Source organism: Glycine soja, chromosome 20, assembly GCF_004193775.1.
Source record: "Glycine soja cultivar W05 chromosome 20, ASM419377v2, whole genome shotgun sequence".
In the NCBI taxonomy this organism is placed as follows: Eukaryota; Viridiplantae; Streptophyta; class Magnoliopsida; order Fabales; family Fabaceae; genus Glycine; species Glycine soja.
In genome coordinates this window covers 30,985,259-31,003,206 of record NC_041021.1, presented here as the reverse complement: position 1 = coordinate 31,003,206, position 17,948 = coordinate 30,985,259, and the positions used below count along the sequence as shown (strand labels likewise).

The window sequence follows — 17,948 nt, the reverse complement described above, 5'->3', positions numbered from 1 at the left end:
CACAGGTTGCATCATCGTCCACCGCTCTCTCGGTCTCTCCACACTACGTCGCAGGTTAATTACCAAAGGTGTGTTATACACTTATACTATTAATGAAGATTACAAAATTTCATAAATAACAAGGGCCACATATTTCTAAATGAGATCCCTTGTATCATATTGGTGGCACTTTTGTGTATAGTGATGCCATAAAACAAATGTAAAATAGTGAACAATACAATAATCACATTTTGAATTCCACTTTGATACCAATGTGTTCACCAATTCAATTACACACCAATTGTTGTGAAGGTCATCCTAAATCATTGCCTTCAATAATGAATGACAACAAGAAAACCAAAAACTTGTCCCACCCAAATCTGTAACATTCCATTTTCCAATCTTTTAAGTTATAATTGATTGTAAATTTTCAGCCATTCATGAGGAAGACAAAGTTCCTGTGAGAGTTAATTTTAATACCATAGCACACACACACACACACACACAAAGACATAATTTGCAAGGACTAAGATAATTTTTATATTGATCCATGTGACTAGTACTGGTAGACTGCATTCAATGCATTGGTATTTGCCTATTTGGTACTTTGGTATTGATTTGTTTTGATTTTTGTAGGTTCATTAGTCATATACATAAGGGTTGAATTCATTTTGTAGGTACCATAGATGCATCAAGAGGCATCTACTCAAAATTCAAGGCCTAATATTAGAGGGAAGATTGACATAGCTTGGGCACATTGTAAGCTCATTCGGGAGGGTGACAAGATTGCTATGATGTGCATTTACTATGATAAAACCATTAGGAGAGATGGAATTAATAGATTAAAGGGTCACTCAGCTGGGGAAATGGGTCAAGTTTCTCTATGCAAAAAGGTGCCTCTCGATGTCTGTTATCAAATGAAACATAATATTGAAGAAAATAAGAGCAAGAATAAGAATAGAAGAATTGATGAAGAACATGATTTTTATCCACCTAGTGAAGAAGGTGGTGAAGTGCCAATAGAAGTGGAACAATAAAGTGAACAAACACAAAGGACAACTGAAAGGGTGAAGACAAGTGGTCGCATTGGGATTGTTTTCAGCCTAGAACCACTCCTAGATCTCAACCTACCTTGAAATGTGTGCTACAAAATAAACAAGTGATATCAAGGTGTATATTGCTAAATGGTTCATTAATGCATCTATTTCATTTAATGCAGCCAATTCAACATATTTTCAACCTATGATTGATGCTCTCTATAGCATGAGTTCAGGATGCAAGGCTCCAAGTATGCATTGTCTTTGTGATGATTTGTTAAATAGTTGGGTTGATGATGTGCATAAACTTGTGGTATCATTGTATTTGAAAAAAAAAACTGGTTGTACTCTTATGGCAGATGGGTGGATTGATAGGAAAAGGAGAACTCTTACCAATGTTTTGGTTTATTGTCCTAAAGGAACTATTTTTTAAAAAAATTTGTTGATGTCTCTCATGCTTCTAAATCTGCTAATTTATTGTTTAAGTTTTTCAAGGATGTTGTGTTACATGTTGGTCCAGAAAATGTAGTTCACATAGTAACTGGAAATGCTGCCAATTATGTTGCTACTGGTAGGTTACTAGAAAAAGAGTTTCCTAAACTATTTTGGTCTCCTTGTGCAGCACATTGCATCAATTTGATGTTGCAAGACATGGGAAATACTTTGTCCTGCTGCTACTCGCTTTGCCACTAATTTCATTGCTTTGTAAAGTATTTTGGCTCAAAAAGATGCATTAAGAGTCATGGTAACATCTAAAGAATGGATAAGCTCAACTTATGCCAAAGAAGCCAAGGCAAAACAATTTGTGGAACAAGTCTTCCACTTTGGGTTTTAGAGTAAATATGTTGATGTAGTGAAACTAACTAAGCCACTTGTACGTGTGTTGTGTATGGTTGATAGTGAAGATAAACCTGTTATGGGTTTTCTTTATCGAGCCATGTATAAAGCTAGAGAAGGGATGATAAAGAGGTTTCGAAGAAATGAAACAAAAGTGGAGCCTTACTTGGAAATCTTAGATCATCGTTGGGATTCATAACTACACAAAAATCTCCACGCTGCGTGTTATTGGTTAAATTCTGCTATTGGTTTAATGAGGAAGAATTTGAACAACATATGACTACAACAACTGGTCTATTGGATGTTATTGAAAGATATACTCACAGAGATAGTTAGTTGCAAACTAAGCTAACTAGTGAGAAAAGAATTTACAACAATGTTGAGTTGGATTTTGGAAGACAAGGTGTTTTGGATGAGCGAAATACAATCATGCCAGGTAACTTTCATAACTTGTAAATTATAATTCTTGTTAATATTTATTTATGAGTTGTGACTTTATTTGTTATTAATTTATTTTATGGCATGCAATATTTTAGATCAATGGTGGGCATCTTATGGATGTGGGGTACCACATTTGCAAAAGTTGACTATTCGTATTTTAAGCCAAACTTGTAGTGTTTCAAACTGTGAGCGGAATGTGAATGTATTTGAGCACATTCATTAAAAAAATATATAGGTTGGAGCATCATAAACTTAATGATTTAGCCTATGTCCGTTACAACTTGAGGTTGCAAAATAGGTATTATTATATTTTTATTCTTTTTTCATTGTTTATCTTTCTATATTACATATGGTTACATATTTGTACATGTGCTAAGGAAATAGAGACAACAAAGCTATGATCCTATTAATTTGGAAACACTTGATGGCCATGTTGATTGGGTAATGGAGGATTCACCACCATTCTTAACCAATGAGAAAGTGAATGCATTACCCAAAGACCTTGTAGATATGACTATCCAACCACTTTCAAATGATATTGATATATTTTAATCATATATTTGGTTTTAAATTTGTTTCATATTTGGTATCTAATTATCTATGTTATGAAGTTATATTAATTTGTAATGTTATTTTTAAATATTTTAAGACAAATATAAATTTTATATTTTTTTATTACAGATTGGATCATACCGATCAACTAATGACCCATTGATTTGACCATTGATCCATTATCATGATGGGGTATAAAACTATATCTTCTTCCATCCTCACCACCATGCACAACACACCACCCTCTACCATCACCAAAACTACCAAGATATGTCACCAACCCACCTAAACATACAGGTCAACTAATGACCCACTGATTTGACCATTGATCCATTATCATGATGGGGTATAAAACTATGTCTTCTTCCATCCTCACCACCATGCACAACATACCACCCTCTACCATCACCAAAACCACCTAGATCTGCCACCAATCCACCTAAACAACACCCAAAATGTTAGATCTGACCTAAAACCGCCACCACCAAGTCCAAAAACATCAAAATCGTGAAACCACAACCACTATCTCACCATGATATATGCCAAACAACCTTCACCAGTGTGAAAGGACTAGATATGGCACTGAACTATGCTTCATCCTTGCTGTCATAGGCACTGAACCCTACTCCCCTACTCCACTAATAAAAGGACTAGTTAATGTCTATGATGGTGGAGGAGAAGGAGGTGTTGTAGATGAGAGCAGGATAGGTCCAGATCTGGTTTGCTTGGGTGCGTGTTCTGTGTTATGGGTAGTAGATGACAACACTGACGAGGAGGAGCATGAGGCACCACGAAGGAAGAACAAGATGACGTGGTGAGAAGTGTGATGTCGCTAGGAGGAGAATACTATTTTTATATAAAAAAAAATCTAGTATGAACAAGTCTATATTAGTTCCATAAAAACAAATGTCCTACTTGTCATAAATTTTTCTACCCTGGGAAACATTCACCCCTTTCCCATGCTAACCAAGATCCAGTATTCTAAAACCTATATTTCATCATTGACTTAGTAAAGGATCACAGTGAAATTAGTTGAATTTTTTTAAGGTAACTTATTAAATTATAAATATTTAAAAATTAATTGTTAAAGTAATTAAAAAATATAAAATATTTTAAAAAAATTATTTATGTAAATTTTAATTTACTTCATGAATAAAAATATATTTGGAATTTTTTAATTTATTTTAAACTCTTATGATTTTTTATTTATAAATAAATTATTTTCATTACATTTTTAGTTTCAATTATTAAACCTTTTCATATCATCAATTCTATTATTAATCTTATACTATATCTTAAAATATTATCTAATCAAATTTAAAATAAAGTTAAAAAATACTTAAGTAGGAATTATATTTTTATTATCTTAATTAGCATTATAGTTAAAATAAATTATTTAATATAAAATTATTTAAAAAATAAAATAAATCTAATATTTATTATTATTATCAATATCAGAACGTATAATGTTAAAATAATAAATTAAATATTATAAATTATATAATGATTAAAATAAATAATGTAATACTAAAAATATGTAGGAGGAATAAGTGAAAAAAGTAAATAAATAATAAAATCATATTCTTTTTTTTTTAAAAAAAAATAATAAGAAAATTGAATAAATATATTGAAGATAAAAAAATATAAAAATGAAAAGATAAAAACTATTATTTTAAAAAATATTATAAATTCTTATATAAATAATAAAAATTATTAAAACAAATTATTTATCGAAGTCAAATAAATTTTTCAATTAATAAAAAATTAAAAAATACTAAAATATCTTACCAAACATAGTAATAACTTATTAATTTATTTTTTAAAATTTATTATTTACTTTTTGACTTTACAAAATTCTTTTATTTTTATTTTTTTATCTCATTTATTTTAAGGTGATAGTAAATAATTATTATAAGTTCAATGTACCCAAAAAAAAAACAAATATGTATCAACAAATTATTATAATTCCAGAGAATGTGATTTTTTTTCGATATAAGAATATGAAAATTTTTCTCATTCAAAATTGATCCGAAAGAAATGAGTGTTCCTCCGTAAAATTTGTTTTCTCTTTCCAAAACGTGAATTAAATGAGCCAAAACGACCATGCGCTGGAAGCGGCGAGTGGAAACTACACCCATCTTTGAGGACGCCAACAACACAATGGATCTCGTCGTTGGTCGCTATCGAGCCATACCATACTTACTATCTTCTTCCCACTTTTCTTTGGTTTCATTACCATTATTAGTTTATTTTTCGAAAATCTTAATATTAGCATGAAAAAATAATATGTATGCAATAATAATATATAAAAATTCTTACATTCTCATCCAATGACAATTTAATATGATACCCATAATAATCTCCTTACAAATCATATTTATCTTAATTTTTAATTAATTACATAAAAACTACTATAATAAATGTTAAGACCGCACTATCAAAATTCTTTATCATATTCCTCGTAACATAAATTATCAGCAAATGCTTAAATTGTCGAATAGAATATGTAATTATATTAAATATTGAGATGAATTTTGTTATCGTTTTATAATGATTTTATTTAATTTAAATGAAATTATACTTCTAGTGAAAAATATATCTAATTAATACCAGATATTTTTTAACACATTTTTAAAAGAGCTTGATATTTTCTATTGTAAAATTATTAGTAAAACTTACCATATAAGAAGCGTAATCCACAAATTTTTACTATTTACAAATTTTAGCCACTAATGATGGTTATGCCTTGTTATTGTGTAAGTTAGTCTCAACTAATAAAAAATTATTATTAATATATTTTTTAAAGTGATATAATTTTGAAGATAATTATTATAAAAATAAATAAATTTATGTTAATAGTGATTTATCATATATTGTCAATACATAATTTGTTTTCTGTAATAAAAAATTATTTTTTATTCAATAATAAAAAAAATATTTTAAAAAATATGTTTGTAAGTATTTTAACTATTTATCTATCTATTGTAAATAAATATTAATTTGTTTAATACAATAAATTTAAAACTTATTTTATATGGTCAAAACTATTTTATATTAGCAATACAATACAATGAATTATCTTTTTTTCTTTTGCTTCCTTCGACCGTCAAAAGCTCTATAAATGCATCCAAGTGAACAAATCCAATCTCTCTCTCAATCTCACCTTCTTTCTCTGCGATTTTTTCTTCAATTTCCAGATCACGAAACTAAAGAAGATGGAGAAAGCGATCAGCAGACAGAAGATTTTGCTTCATCATCTCAACCCTTCATCGTCTACCCACGTCAACGAATCATCCTCCCTCTATGTTTGTTTCATTTCCTTTCTCTGTTTTTTTCAACTTCTCTTCAGTATTATGGCGTTTTCATCGTGTTGTCCTTTTCTTCCAATTTCTCTTAACAGCGTGTTTAACCTTTGGGAAAACTACCCTTTTGCCAATTTTGCAAGAATAATATCCTTTCATTGATCATTAGCTCATAATTTCGTTAAAGTTTTGGTCTTGAACGTGTGTATGTTCATTCAATAGGTTGTTTCACTTGTATGGCATGTGAGAGAAGTACCCTTTTGACACTTATATGAGAATTTGTTGTCTTGATTGATTGTTAGCTCAGAATTTTATTGAAGTTTTGATCTTGTATATATTTATGATTTTGATTTTATATGCCTAATTGGGTGTTTCGGAAAAAGTACACATGTGGCTCTTTTGTTACTCATAGTTTCCTTGACTGATTGTTAGGATTTAGCTGTACATATTTATCACAAAACAATGTGTATATGGATGTGTTCATGTGCTGTCAGTTGATTGTTTGTATGTTGAACTTTTTGATCACTAGGCTTCAGCATGTGTGGCGGGGGACAGCGCTGCTTATCAAAGGACATCGACATTCAGGGATGATGTTGTGATCGTGGCGTAAGTTCTTCTCTTACTCAAATGAAATATCTCAAGTTAAACCTGTGTTTTATTTAATAATAGAGTGTTCAGCTGTGAATTATGATGATTTGTGCTTGAGGGGTCTTTAATTTTTACCCAAATTATTTATTTGCACTTTTGCAGTGCTTATCGGACTGCTCATTGCAAAGGTAAACGTGGTGGTTTCAAAGATACTCTTCCTGATGATCTACTGGCTCCTGTTTTGAAGGTTTTATTCATTTCCTTCTGATTTTTAGTTCTTTTGCATTTTCAATTTTAAAGAGTTCTAACGAATAACTGATTTTCTTAAGCTGTGATGATCTATGTACATATACTTTGTTCTTTATATTTCATGTTCTGCTCTATTATTAATATTTTCATCTAAGACTTTAGATGAACCTGAGTTTTCATTGTAGGCTGTAATTGAGAGAACCAATGTGAACCCCAGCGAAGTTGGGGATATTGTCGTAGGGAGTGTATTGGCTCCTGGAGCTCAAAGAGCTAGTGAATGCCGAATGGCTGCATTTTATGCTGGTTTTCCTGGTATGTTTAGAATTTAGATAGATTGTGCTTCTGAACCTGATATATGATCTGGGTTTGTTATTTATACTTGTGATGTTATTTTCATCCAGAAACTGTGCCTGTTAGGACTGTTAATAGGCAATGTTCATCTGGGCTCCAGGCTGTTGCTGATGTAGCTGCTGCTATAAGGGCTGGGTTCTATGACATTGGTAATGGATGCCTCAAATTGCTTTTTTCTTCTTGTGATTGCTATGACTTTTAGTATCTTATGTTACCTTTAATTATTTTGTTTAGGTATTGGTGCCGGTTTGGAATCTATGACAACTAATCCAATGGGATGGGATGGATCAGTGAATCCTAAGGTATTTCTCCCTCTTTTCCCCATCTCCTCTGCTTTATCATAAAGTTTTTAATTTTGGTTTTAGGAAATAAAACCTCTAAAATTTCCACTTGGTTATATAATATTTTCTCTGGTGTTGTGACAGGTAAAAATGTTTGAACAAGCACAAAACTGCCTTCTTCCTATGGGAATTACCTCCGAAAATGTTGCACAGCGCTTTGGGGTTTCAAGGAAGGAACAAGACCAGGCCGCAGTAAGTTAGATATATGTTTTAAATTAATTCAACATTTTGTTCTATTTTATATGTTAACAACTCTTAACCGAATCTTCTTAATAATGTTGATAGGTTGAGTCTCACAGGCGAGCTGCCGCAGCTACTGCTTCTGGTAAATTTAAAGATGAAATTGTCCCAGTTACCACTAAGGTATTGGCCATTACAGGGTATATTGAATCTCTCCTTTGGTTCTTGGGTGCTGAATAGAGCTTTTTTCTTCCCAACAGATTGTGGACCCAAAAACTGGTGAGGAGAAATCTGTCACCATTTCTGTTGATGATGGAATTCGACCTGGCACAACAGTGTCTGATCTAGGAAGGCTCAAACCTGTGTTCAAGAAAGACGGAAGCACTACTGCTGGTATAAGATCATAAAAACCTTGTTCATTTCCTCTAATCCTTTCTAGTTGATGTACCAAGTTTAATCATATGATGCCTGTGCTTTAGGTAATTCTAGTCAGGTGAGTGATGGTGCTGCAGCTGTTCTGCTGATGAAAAGAAGTGTTGCGTTGCAAAAGGGGCTACCCATTCTTGGTGTATTCAGGTACTTCATTTGTAATATAGAGGCTTTAGTCCCTGGCAGTATTTATATGCTGATTCCAAATTGACATGCTGTGTGCTCTATGAAGAAATGAAGGACCAATAGATTTCCCTCCTCTTTAAACAAGATAAAGATTTAAAAAGATTGAAAAGGAAAACTATATCAGGACAAATAGTAAATCAGTGCCAACTTGTCAGAATAATGTACTTTTTCTTTGTTTTGGCCAAACAATATACGTTTATACTTCACCTGGTTTCGTATGATATATCTAGTTCCTTCTTATGCTGGGTGCATTTATATGATTCTCAAGTCCTAATATGTTAACACCAACTTTCTTGCCAACTATACCAGCTACTTTTGACACTAGTATTCACCATAGAGTGCTTGATTCGTGAAGCATAATAGCGCATAGCTCAAAATAATCAAAATATAAGCATTGACAAATCCCAGCTTTTGTCCACTTTGTTATAGGACCACATCCTTGGTCTCATATTCTTGTTCTGATTATGATGGTATGTGATTACTGTTAAAGTGCAGCAAAGACATTCGAAAGGTCCCCTTAAAAACCGGTTCATAAGGGGGTGGCCTACCCAGCTATATAAGCACTTATCATGTTCGTTAACTACCCGATGTGGGACTCTCAACAATTACATTTTTAGTTTTGAAAAATGAAAAAGAAGTTGCATGAGACTAGAATCCCTGAATGTGAGACTTAATCCCTTTAGTTACTCATGCAATATTATTTAGGAAGACAACAATTTATGGAACAAAGTCAACAAACTTGTCAAGCATTTCTTTCAGGAACTGGAATTTCATATTTTTATATTTATCCTTCTCTTAATGAATTGTAAGCTATCCTAAAATCATAAAATCATAAAATCATGTTTTCATTGTACTTAAAAAGTGAAATTGATTAGGATAAAAATTCTGCTTTATTTTAATCTGAAGGAAATTATTTTTTGGCTGTCATGTAGGACTTTCGCAGCAGTTGGTGTTGATCCTGCCATAATGGGTGTTGGTCCTGCTGCTGCAATTCCTGTTGCTGTTAAGGCTGCAGGTCTAGAGCTTGATGATATTGATCTTTTTGAAATAAATGAGGTATTTGATCAATGTGTTTGTTATATTTTCCCTTTTCTCTGTCTGAATTTATATACTCACTTCAATAATTTGCTTGTGTTAAGGCATTTGCTTCCCAGTTCGTATATTGTCGTAACAATCTAGGGCTTGATCCAGAAAAGATCAATGTTAATGGAGGTGCAATGGCAATTGGACATCCTCTGGGTTCAACAGGTGTATACCACAACTTTCATTCTTACATTCTGAATGCAACAGTACCACTGCTGATTACAAAAGCATTCGGCTATTCTCATTTATATATAAAATAAAATTACTCATACTTGTTTCTGTTTCTTTTTGGAAGTTATCCATGCCTATGCAAGATAGATCTTGCCTGTAGCCGAAGTAGCTAATTACCATAAAGCAGAATTTACTGTAAAGGTTTACCATGATGTGATGAAACTCGTGCAAATTGAAAAATTTGGGATGAACTGAGTTGAATTAATGGTTGAAGGTATTGGGGCCAAATGGAAAAGTGGGTGAGGGACAAAATATATTTAGGCTTACAGAAATTCCCCTTCTTTTAGTTGATCAAGAAAAAGTTATAGTCAACATATGCTTAGGTAAGAAACTAAACTGGCTGATTGGAGTGGTTGAACAGGGAACCAGCCCACCAATACAAAATAGCCTCAAATCGAACTGGACTAGATTAGGATATATTATTTTTTGACACCAAAATGGGAAAATAAGGACTCAAGGCTGGATCCCTTGGATGTAAAGTGAGTGATGTGCCACTAAACCAAATTAGTTTGTTTTTTTATTGAACAAAAAACCAAGTTAGTCTGTTGATTATTATGCTCATAGTATATGATATGTAGTTATATACAATTTTTCTTTATTTCAAAAATAACTAACGTAACTTGCCTTGAAACTTAAATCTATTATATAAAATACAATCATTCTTTAGTTTGACCATATATGCAACAATGATTAGGCTGTTATTTCAATTAGTTCCTTCACTGGTTGATTTTCTAATTTAAGAGCATTGGTTATGCATGAAAGCCCCACATATAACTCCAAATAATGAGCTTATTTCTGGAGTTGATTAGTGTTGGAAATTGGAATTACACACATTGTATGGGTAGTTGTTCCAATAAAGAATAGTTATTAATGTACCTAGTTAGTCACTATCTAGGAATTCACATGCATGTACATAGGTACTAGAACTTCATTAATATTCTTGTAAATTTAACATTGTATTTACTCCCTAAGTCTATATAAATATAGATCAGCTGAGTGAGTTAAGCACAACCTTTAGTCTCTTCAATATGGTATCTAGAGCCACCTTGTTTGTTCTTTAAAGGTTTCTGCATCTGGTCAGCAGCACCTAAAGTCTTGTCTTTGTCCCTTTGTCCAAACAACAATCTCAATATCCAAAAGTTCCTTCCACTGACCTGCCCCCTATCCAAGGTTGCCTTAGTCACCCTCACCAAAAATTGCCAGCCTCTCCACTTCCTTCCTAGGTGATCAGTTTTTCAATAAGACAACTCTTTGACAAGTGCTGAAATGGCTTCAGACTCTCAGAAAGCTGATGATCCTGCCTTCTCTATCTCTGGAACACCAACAATCACTTCAGAAAAATTGAATGGAAAAAATTATTTAGCATGGTCAGCCTCTGTTGAACTTTGCTTTCTTGGCCAAGGTTTATCATGAACATCTAGAGCAATCCTCAGAAAAGATTTCAGAAGACAAACACGAGCAGTGGAAGAAACTTGATTATCAGCTTTGTGCTCTCTTGTGGCAGTCTGTTGAGCCAACTAATATTGACAAATTTCAGAGCCTTCAAAACTTGTTATTCTTTATGGAAAAAGACACAATGTGTTTTTGCTAATGACATTCAACAATTGTATAATGCTGCTCAGAAATTGGCCACTCTTAAACAAATTGATCATGACATGGTTGCCTATGTTGGTACTACGTGGGATGCATCCAGATTTTGATCATATTCATGACCAAGTCCTTAACTAGCCAAGAAGTTCCTTCTCTAGAGAATTTAATTACCTAGCTCCTTCGAGTCCCCTCACCAAAAATAGGAAAAAATTCAGTTGACAGTATTGAAACTTCTGCCATGGTATCTAATCAAGGGGGACGAGGTGGTCATGGAAATCAAGGAGGACAAGCTAAAAGAGGAGGTCACCCTCAATGTTCTTACTGTAAGAGAGTGGGCCACACACAAGACACTTGTTATCCTATTCACGGATTCCTCGAAAAATCGGTGAATATTTCAAAGTTTGAAACATCTGAGATAAAGTTTTCGAAGACTGACTATCAAGAGTATCTTCAGCTAAAAGCTGCCAAGGAATCTCAAACATCATCTGCTATAAGTGGTCATAACTCCACTGCCTGCATTTCTCAATCTGGTAATAATCAAAGTCCATGAATAATTGATTCAGATGCTTTTGATCACATTGTTGGTAATAGTTCTTTATTTTCACCCCTTTCTCCTCCTAAAATTCCTTATTTTATTACTTTAGCTGATGGTTCTAGAGTTGTAGCAACAGGAATCGGCCATGTATCTCCCACTTCTTCTTTGTCTTTAAACTCTGTTGTGTTCATACTTGGTTGTCCTTTCAATATAACATCTCTTAGTCAGCTTACTCGTTTTCGTAATTGTTCAGTAACATTTGATGCTAACTCCTTTGTCATACAGGAATGTGGTACGGGTTGGACGATTGGCATAGGAATTGAATCTCATGGTCTTTACTACCTCAAGCCTAATCTTTCTTGGGTTTGTAGTGCTGTCACATCTCCAAAGCTCCTTCATGAACGTTTGGGACACCCACATTTATCTAAATTAAAAATAATGGTTCCGAGTCTTGAAAAAATAAAGGACCTATTTTGTGAGTCATGTCAACTAGGAAAACATGTCCGTTCTTCTTTTAGGCATGTTGAAAGTCGTGTTGATTCCCCTTTTTTGGTTATTCACTTTGATATATGGGGTCCTAATCGTGTTTCGTCTATGAGTTATAGATATTTTGTTACTTTCATTGATGAATTTTCTCAATGTACTAGGGTTTTCTTAATGAAAGAACGATCTGAAATTTTGTCCTTTCTCACTTCTGTTAATAAAATTAAAACTCAGTTTGGTAAGACAATTAAGATCCTTAGGAGTGATAATGCGAAAGAATACTTTTCTTCTGTTATTTCTCCTTTTTTGTCAGCGCAGGGCATTCTCCATCAGTTCTCTTGTCCTCATACTCCTCAACAGAATGACATTGCCGAAAGGAAGAATAGACATCTTGTTGAGACTGCTCGGACATTATTACTTCATGCCAATGAACCTATCCACATTGGGGTGATGCAGTTTTGTCAGCCTGTTTTTTGATAAATTGGATGCCTTCTTCCTCTATTAAAAAAAATATCACATTCCATTTTGTTTCCTAAAGAACCGTTGTTTCATGTTGATCCACGTATTTTTGGATGCACTGTTTTGTTCATAAATTGTCTCGAGGTCTTAATAAGCTTGCTGCTCAAGCCATCAAATGTGTTTTCCTTGGATATTCCAGATTACAGAAAGGTTGCCGATGTTACTCTCCTGTTCACAATCATTATTATGTCTTTGCAGATGTAACATTTTTTTGAAGAAAAACTATACTTTGCTCCCTCCATGGTTGAGGCCAATACTCTTCAAGAAATTTTTCCTATTTCCTATCTTGGTCCATCACCTTCTTTGCAGGAATCAGAGTCAACTGTAGATTCTACCATAGATATTCTTGACATCCTTCACTTGAGCAGACTCAAAGATCACCCATTGAATATTGATGTCATCCTCGAATTCCTGACGCAGAACTTGAAGGTAATGAAAGACCAGTTGAATCATGTCCTACTCCGGCAGACAACCTGACCATGGACCTACCCGAAGAGAATCTTGACTTGCCCATTGCTCTTAGGAAAGATACTCTGTCTACACGTAATTCTTATTCTATTTATAACTTCTTAAGTTATCATTGTCTCTCTTCTTCGTACCATTCTTTTGTTTTCTCTTTATCTTCTGTTTCTCTTTCTAAAAATCTTTGTGAAGCACTTGATCATCCAGGATGGTGACAAGACATGATTGATGAAATGCAAGCTTTGGAGCTTAATGATACTTGGGAGTTAGTTCCTCTTCCCCCAGGCAAGAAACCTGTTGGTTGTTGATGGGTATATGTTATAAAAGTTGGGGCCAATGGACAGATTGATCGCCTCAAAGCTCGATTGGTAGCCGAAGGTTATACTCAGATTTATGGTCTAGATTATGGAGATACTTTCTTCCCTGTGGCTAAAATTACTTCTGTTCGACTCTTTCTTGCCATAGTTGTCATCCGTCATTGGCCACTATATCAGTTGGATATTAAAAATGCATTCCTACATGGGGAATTAGAAGAAGAGATTTATATGGAGCAATCACTGGGATTTGTTGCTCAGGAGGAGTCTAGCTTGGTTTGCTCAGGAGGAGTCTGTTTTTGGAAAATTCAGCTCAGTTGTTTAGGCTTTTGGGATGAAACGAAGTGAAGCGGACCATTTAGTTTTTTATTATCGTACTCATCAAGTAGATGTGTTTACTTGATGGTCTATGTAGATGATATAGTCATCACAGGAAATGACCAAGGAAAAATTGCTCAACTGAAGGGACACTTATTTAGTCATTTTCAGACTAAGGATTTGGGAAAATTTGAATATTTTCTTGGAATTGAAGTTGCTCAGTCAAAAGATGGGATTATCATCTCACAAAGGAAGTATGCATTAGACATACTGGTATGTCAGATTGTAGACCAATTGATAGTCTCATGGATCTAAATCAAAAATTGCTACCTAATCAGGGGAAGCCTTATTCTGATTCTGAAAGATATCGGATATTGGTTGGGAAGCTTATCTACCTCACTATTACAAGGCCAAATATTTCCTTTGCAGTTGGAGTGGTGAGTCAATTCATGCAATCTCCTCATAATGATCATCGGGATGCAGTAATTCGAATTTTGAGATACATTAAAAGGACCCCATGACAAGGACTACTCTATGAAGACAAAGGAAGCACTCAAATAGTTGGATTTTGCGATGCAAATTGGGCAGTATCACCCATTGATAGGCGTTCCACTTTAGGATATTGCGTGTCTATTGGAGAAAATCTTGTCTTATGGAAGAGTAATAAGTAAAATGTTGTTGCAAGGTCTAGTGCAGAGGCTGAATATAAAGCTATGACTGTAGCCACATGTGAGCTCATTTGGATTAAACAACTTCTTCAAGAATTGAAGTTTGGAAGTACTCAACAAATGAAGCTATGTTGTGATAATCAGGCAGCCCTACATATAGCTTCCAATCCAGTATTTCATGAGAGAACTAAACATATTGAGATTGATTGTCATTTTGTCCGGGAGAAAGTCTTTTCTAAGGAGGTTATTATTGAATTCGTTAGTTCTAATGATCAACTAGCAAACATCTTTACAAAATCTCTAAGGGGACCAAGAATTCAAAATATTTGTTCAAAGCTTGGAGCATTTGAGTTATATGCTTCAACTTGAGGGGAAGCGTTGGAATTTCACATATTGTATGAGTAGTTATTTCACACATTGTATGGGTAGTTGTTCCAACAAAGAATAATTATTAATGTACCTAGTTAGTCACATATTCATGTATCTAAAAATTCACATGCATGTACATAGGTACTAGAACTTCATTAATATTCTTGTAAATTTCACATTGTATTTACTCTCTATGTCTATATAAATATAGATCAGCTGAGTGGGTTAAGCACTCAAGCATTTCACAACCTCTAGTCTCTTCAATAATTAGAAACCGGATGAAAGCTTCATCCTATCCCAAGTGAAATCGAATGCTTCATTCCTATCCCAAGTCCAAAATTAGTGTACAGATACCGTAAGATATATCCTATAGAAATATAAGAACATAATGAATAAAGTAATTGAATCATCAGATTACCTACTCTTAATTGGGCATTGGGAATGTATCTAGTACCCAATAAAAACAGGTATTCAATATATAAATGTGAATCACAACCATTTAGGAGTTCTATGCATCATACACCACATCCCTCTCATGACTAGAACTCTACCTGGAACACAATTATTGTCACCGGTACTTGTCTAATACCAATAATACAGAACATTCTTATTGTCTTAGCATGTTTTTCTATTTTTTTTTTGGTAGGTGCTCGATGTGTTGCAACGCTGTTGCATGAAATGAAGAAACGTGGCAGGGACTGTCGATTTGGAGTTATATCTATGTGCATAGGTACACTCACTTTCTCATTGTATATTCGTGTGCTTGTGCGCACTTCAACACCATGGAAAAAATTATGGCTGTTGTCAATTGTGAGCAGGTACTGGAATGGGGGCAGCTGCTGTTTTTGAGAGTGGTGATTGTGCTGATGAGCTATGCAATGCCCGGAAAGTGGATGATCTTCTTTTATCCAAGGATGCTCGCTAGAATTAGTTACTTCACACTCTCTATATTTGGTCATCAAATAAGAAATCTCTAGAGCTTTGTTCCATGGTAGTGATAATGTCAACCACTGCTCAAGTAATCCTTTCTATTCATATTAGACTTGTATTAAATTGTGATATATTTTGGGTAATTATAAACATACACTTAATTTTTTTTCCATATCTTTTTCACTCCATTTCTCCCTTTGTGACCACATCAGTTATCTTTTTCTTTCTCTTCCCTACACCAATCCACTCAAAATTATTCAACTTTCATAAAAAAATACAACTACTAAAGTCATTTTAAAATAATTTATAAATGATATAAATTATAATTTAAATAACTATTATATTCTTGTCCCAACATAGAAAGCCCGTGCTAGTGATGCATGTAAGTTTAGAGGACCATTTAGCAATTTATTTTTATTATTTTCACTTTTTTTGTCTATATTTTTTTAATTCATGTGATTCTTCCTCTGAATCCCTAAAATACAAAACCTCTCCTTGCTCTGCCCTTTGTCTCTTTCGGTTAACTCATTTGCAATTAAGAAAAATGCAGTTAAGCTTATACATTTTTGAGTAAATAGCTAATTTGGTCCTTGAAAAATGTAACCTAGTGTAACTTTTGCTCATTTTAGTCTTTGAATTTAACAAAATGAAAAGGCCCCTAAAAATTGATCTTTGTCACTCAAATTGGTACCTACTGTCAAGTTTGTTACTTAACACTGTCAGTGGTGCTTAATTCACATGTTAAGTGACGATTAGATATCTACTGTTTCGGCAAAGTGATTTTTTTTTTAAAATCTTCCTCAACTCTGAATTCTTTTCTCTTTATGCGTCAACAGAAGTGCAAAAAAACTCGAGTTTGAATTCTTAATTGTGAATGCTAGCCTAACTAATTGTAAAATGAGCACGGTTTGTCACATATCATAGTTGTCATCTCAATCATCAATCAAATACATTTGACCAAATTTAAGCAAATCAGAAACTGAAACAAAAAGTAAAAAAATAACAAAAATGATGGAGCGAGGAGGATGAGAAAGCAGAACCTCGACAACTCCCACCCGATTCAACAATAACACTCTTTCTCCTTCGATGTTACCCTAACAATATTTGTCCCACACCTTTTCCACCTCATGAAAGAGCATTGCCTCAAATTTGCGACCTCTATATTGTTGATCAAATCGCCAACATCCAAATCGTCACTAGTCCGAGACCCTTTGGAAGGTCACCATCAAGGAAGTCTATTTCAATGATTTTCAAGCGTGTGTTGGGGTTGATTTCACTTGCAACTATTTTGAGCTACTGGAAGGCTCTATTCACAAGAACAAGGTTGAGTCCTTTCAATTCTATTTGGGGAGCAAAAGGCTTTTTTGATGTCGTCGATTGCTCTGATGACTAGAGTTTAGGAACCGTAGTATCGTATGAGGTCCTTCTCAGATCTGAAATAGCTTCGGTAAGGGAGATGAGAAGGTTCAGTGCTATAATCAAAATCTTTTTATTCTTTTCTCTTCTATCCTTCCCCTTCCTTGTTTCAAGCCCTTTGCATTTGGTCAAGGAAAGGTGGCCAAGAAGAAATGTGTTGAAGAATAAGGGTTGCAAAAGACAAAGTAGAGAGGATTTAGATTTGAAGAATTTTTGTTTTTTTAATCTTCATTTTCGTGTCACTTAACATGCCAACTAAAAACAAATAATTGTGGTAACTAACAAATTTAACTATAAGGACCAATTTGAGTGACAAATCAATTTTAGGGGCTTTTTTTTTCATTTCTTTAAATTTAAGTACTAAAATGAGAGTTATAATTTCACGGACTAAATTGGTCCTTCACTCATACATTTTTTCATGGCACTTGGTAGTGATTTTTTCTTTGCAATATAGGTTTTCATGAGTAAGATTGAATTGAATTTGAAACTCATGATTCAACTCAATCAAAATTGTATGTATTAGGTTGGATTGGATTTATGTATTTTTTTCTATGTGAA

At 33.7% G+C, this 17,948-nt stretch overlaps 1 protein-coding gene across 2 annotated transcripts; it reads left to right on the top strand.

Annotated features, from left to right (window-relative positions):
* Positions 1 to 5,971: 5,971 nt before the first annotated feature.
* On the top strand, positions 5,972 to 16,148 carry LOC114402499 (3-ketoacyl-CoA thiolase 2, peroxisomal-like). Of its 2 annotated transcripts, XM_028365097.1 has the most exons (14): positions 5,976 to 6,151; positions 6,678 to 6,754; positions 6,899 to 6,983; positions 7,171 to 7,297; positions 7,387 to 7,485; positions 7,571 to 7,638; positions 7,762 to 7,869; positions 7,963 to 8,040; positions 8,118 to 8,250; positions 8,337 to 8,433; positions 9,405 to 9,528; positions 9,612 to 9,720; positions 15,691 to 15,774; positions 15,863 to 16,148. In XM_028365097.1, the coding sequence occupies exons 1-14, from the start codon at positions 6,062 to 6,064 to the stop codon at positions 15,967 to 15,969; spliced, it is 1,386 nt and encodes a 461-aa protein (XP_028220898.1). In that variant the 5' UTR covers positions 5,976 to 6,061; the 3' UTR covers positions 15,970 to 16,148. The 2 variants fall into 2 exon arrangements, with proteins under 2 accessions (XP_028220899.1, XP_028220898.1); XM_028365098.1 differs by lacking the exons at positions 15,691 to 15,774; positions 15,863 to 16,148 and adding an exon at positions 12,197 to 15,660 and having other exon boundaries at positions 5,972 to 6,151.
* The last annotated feature ends 1,800 nt before the right edge of the window (positions 16,149 to 17,948 follow it).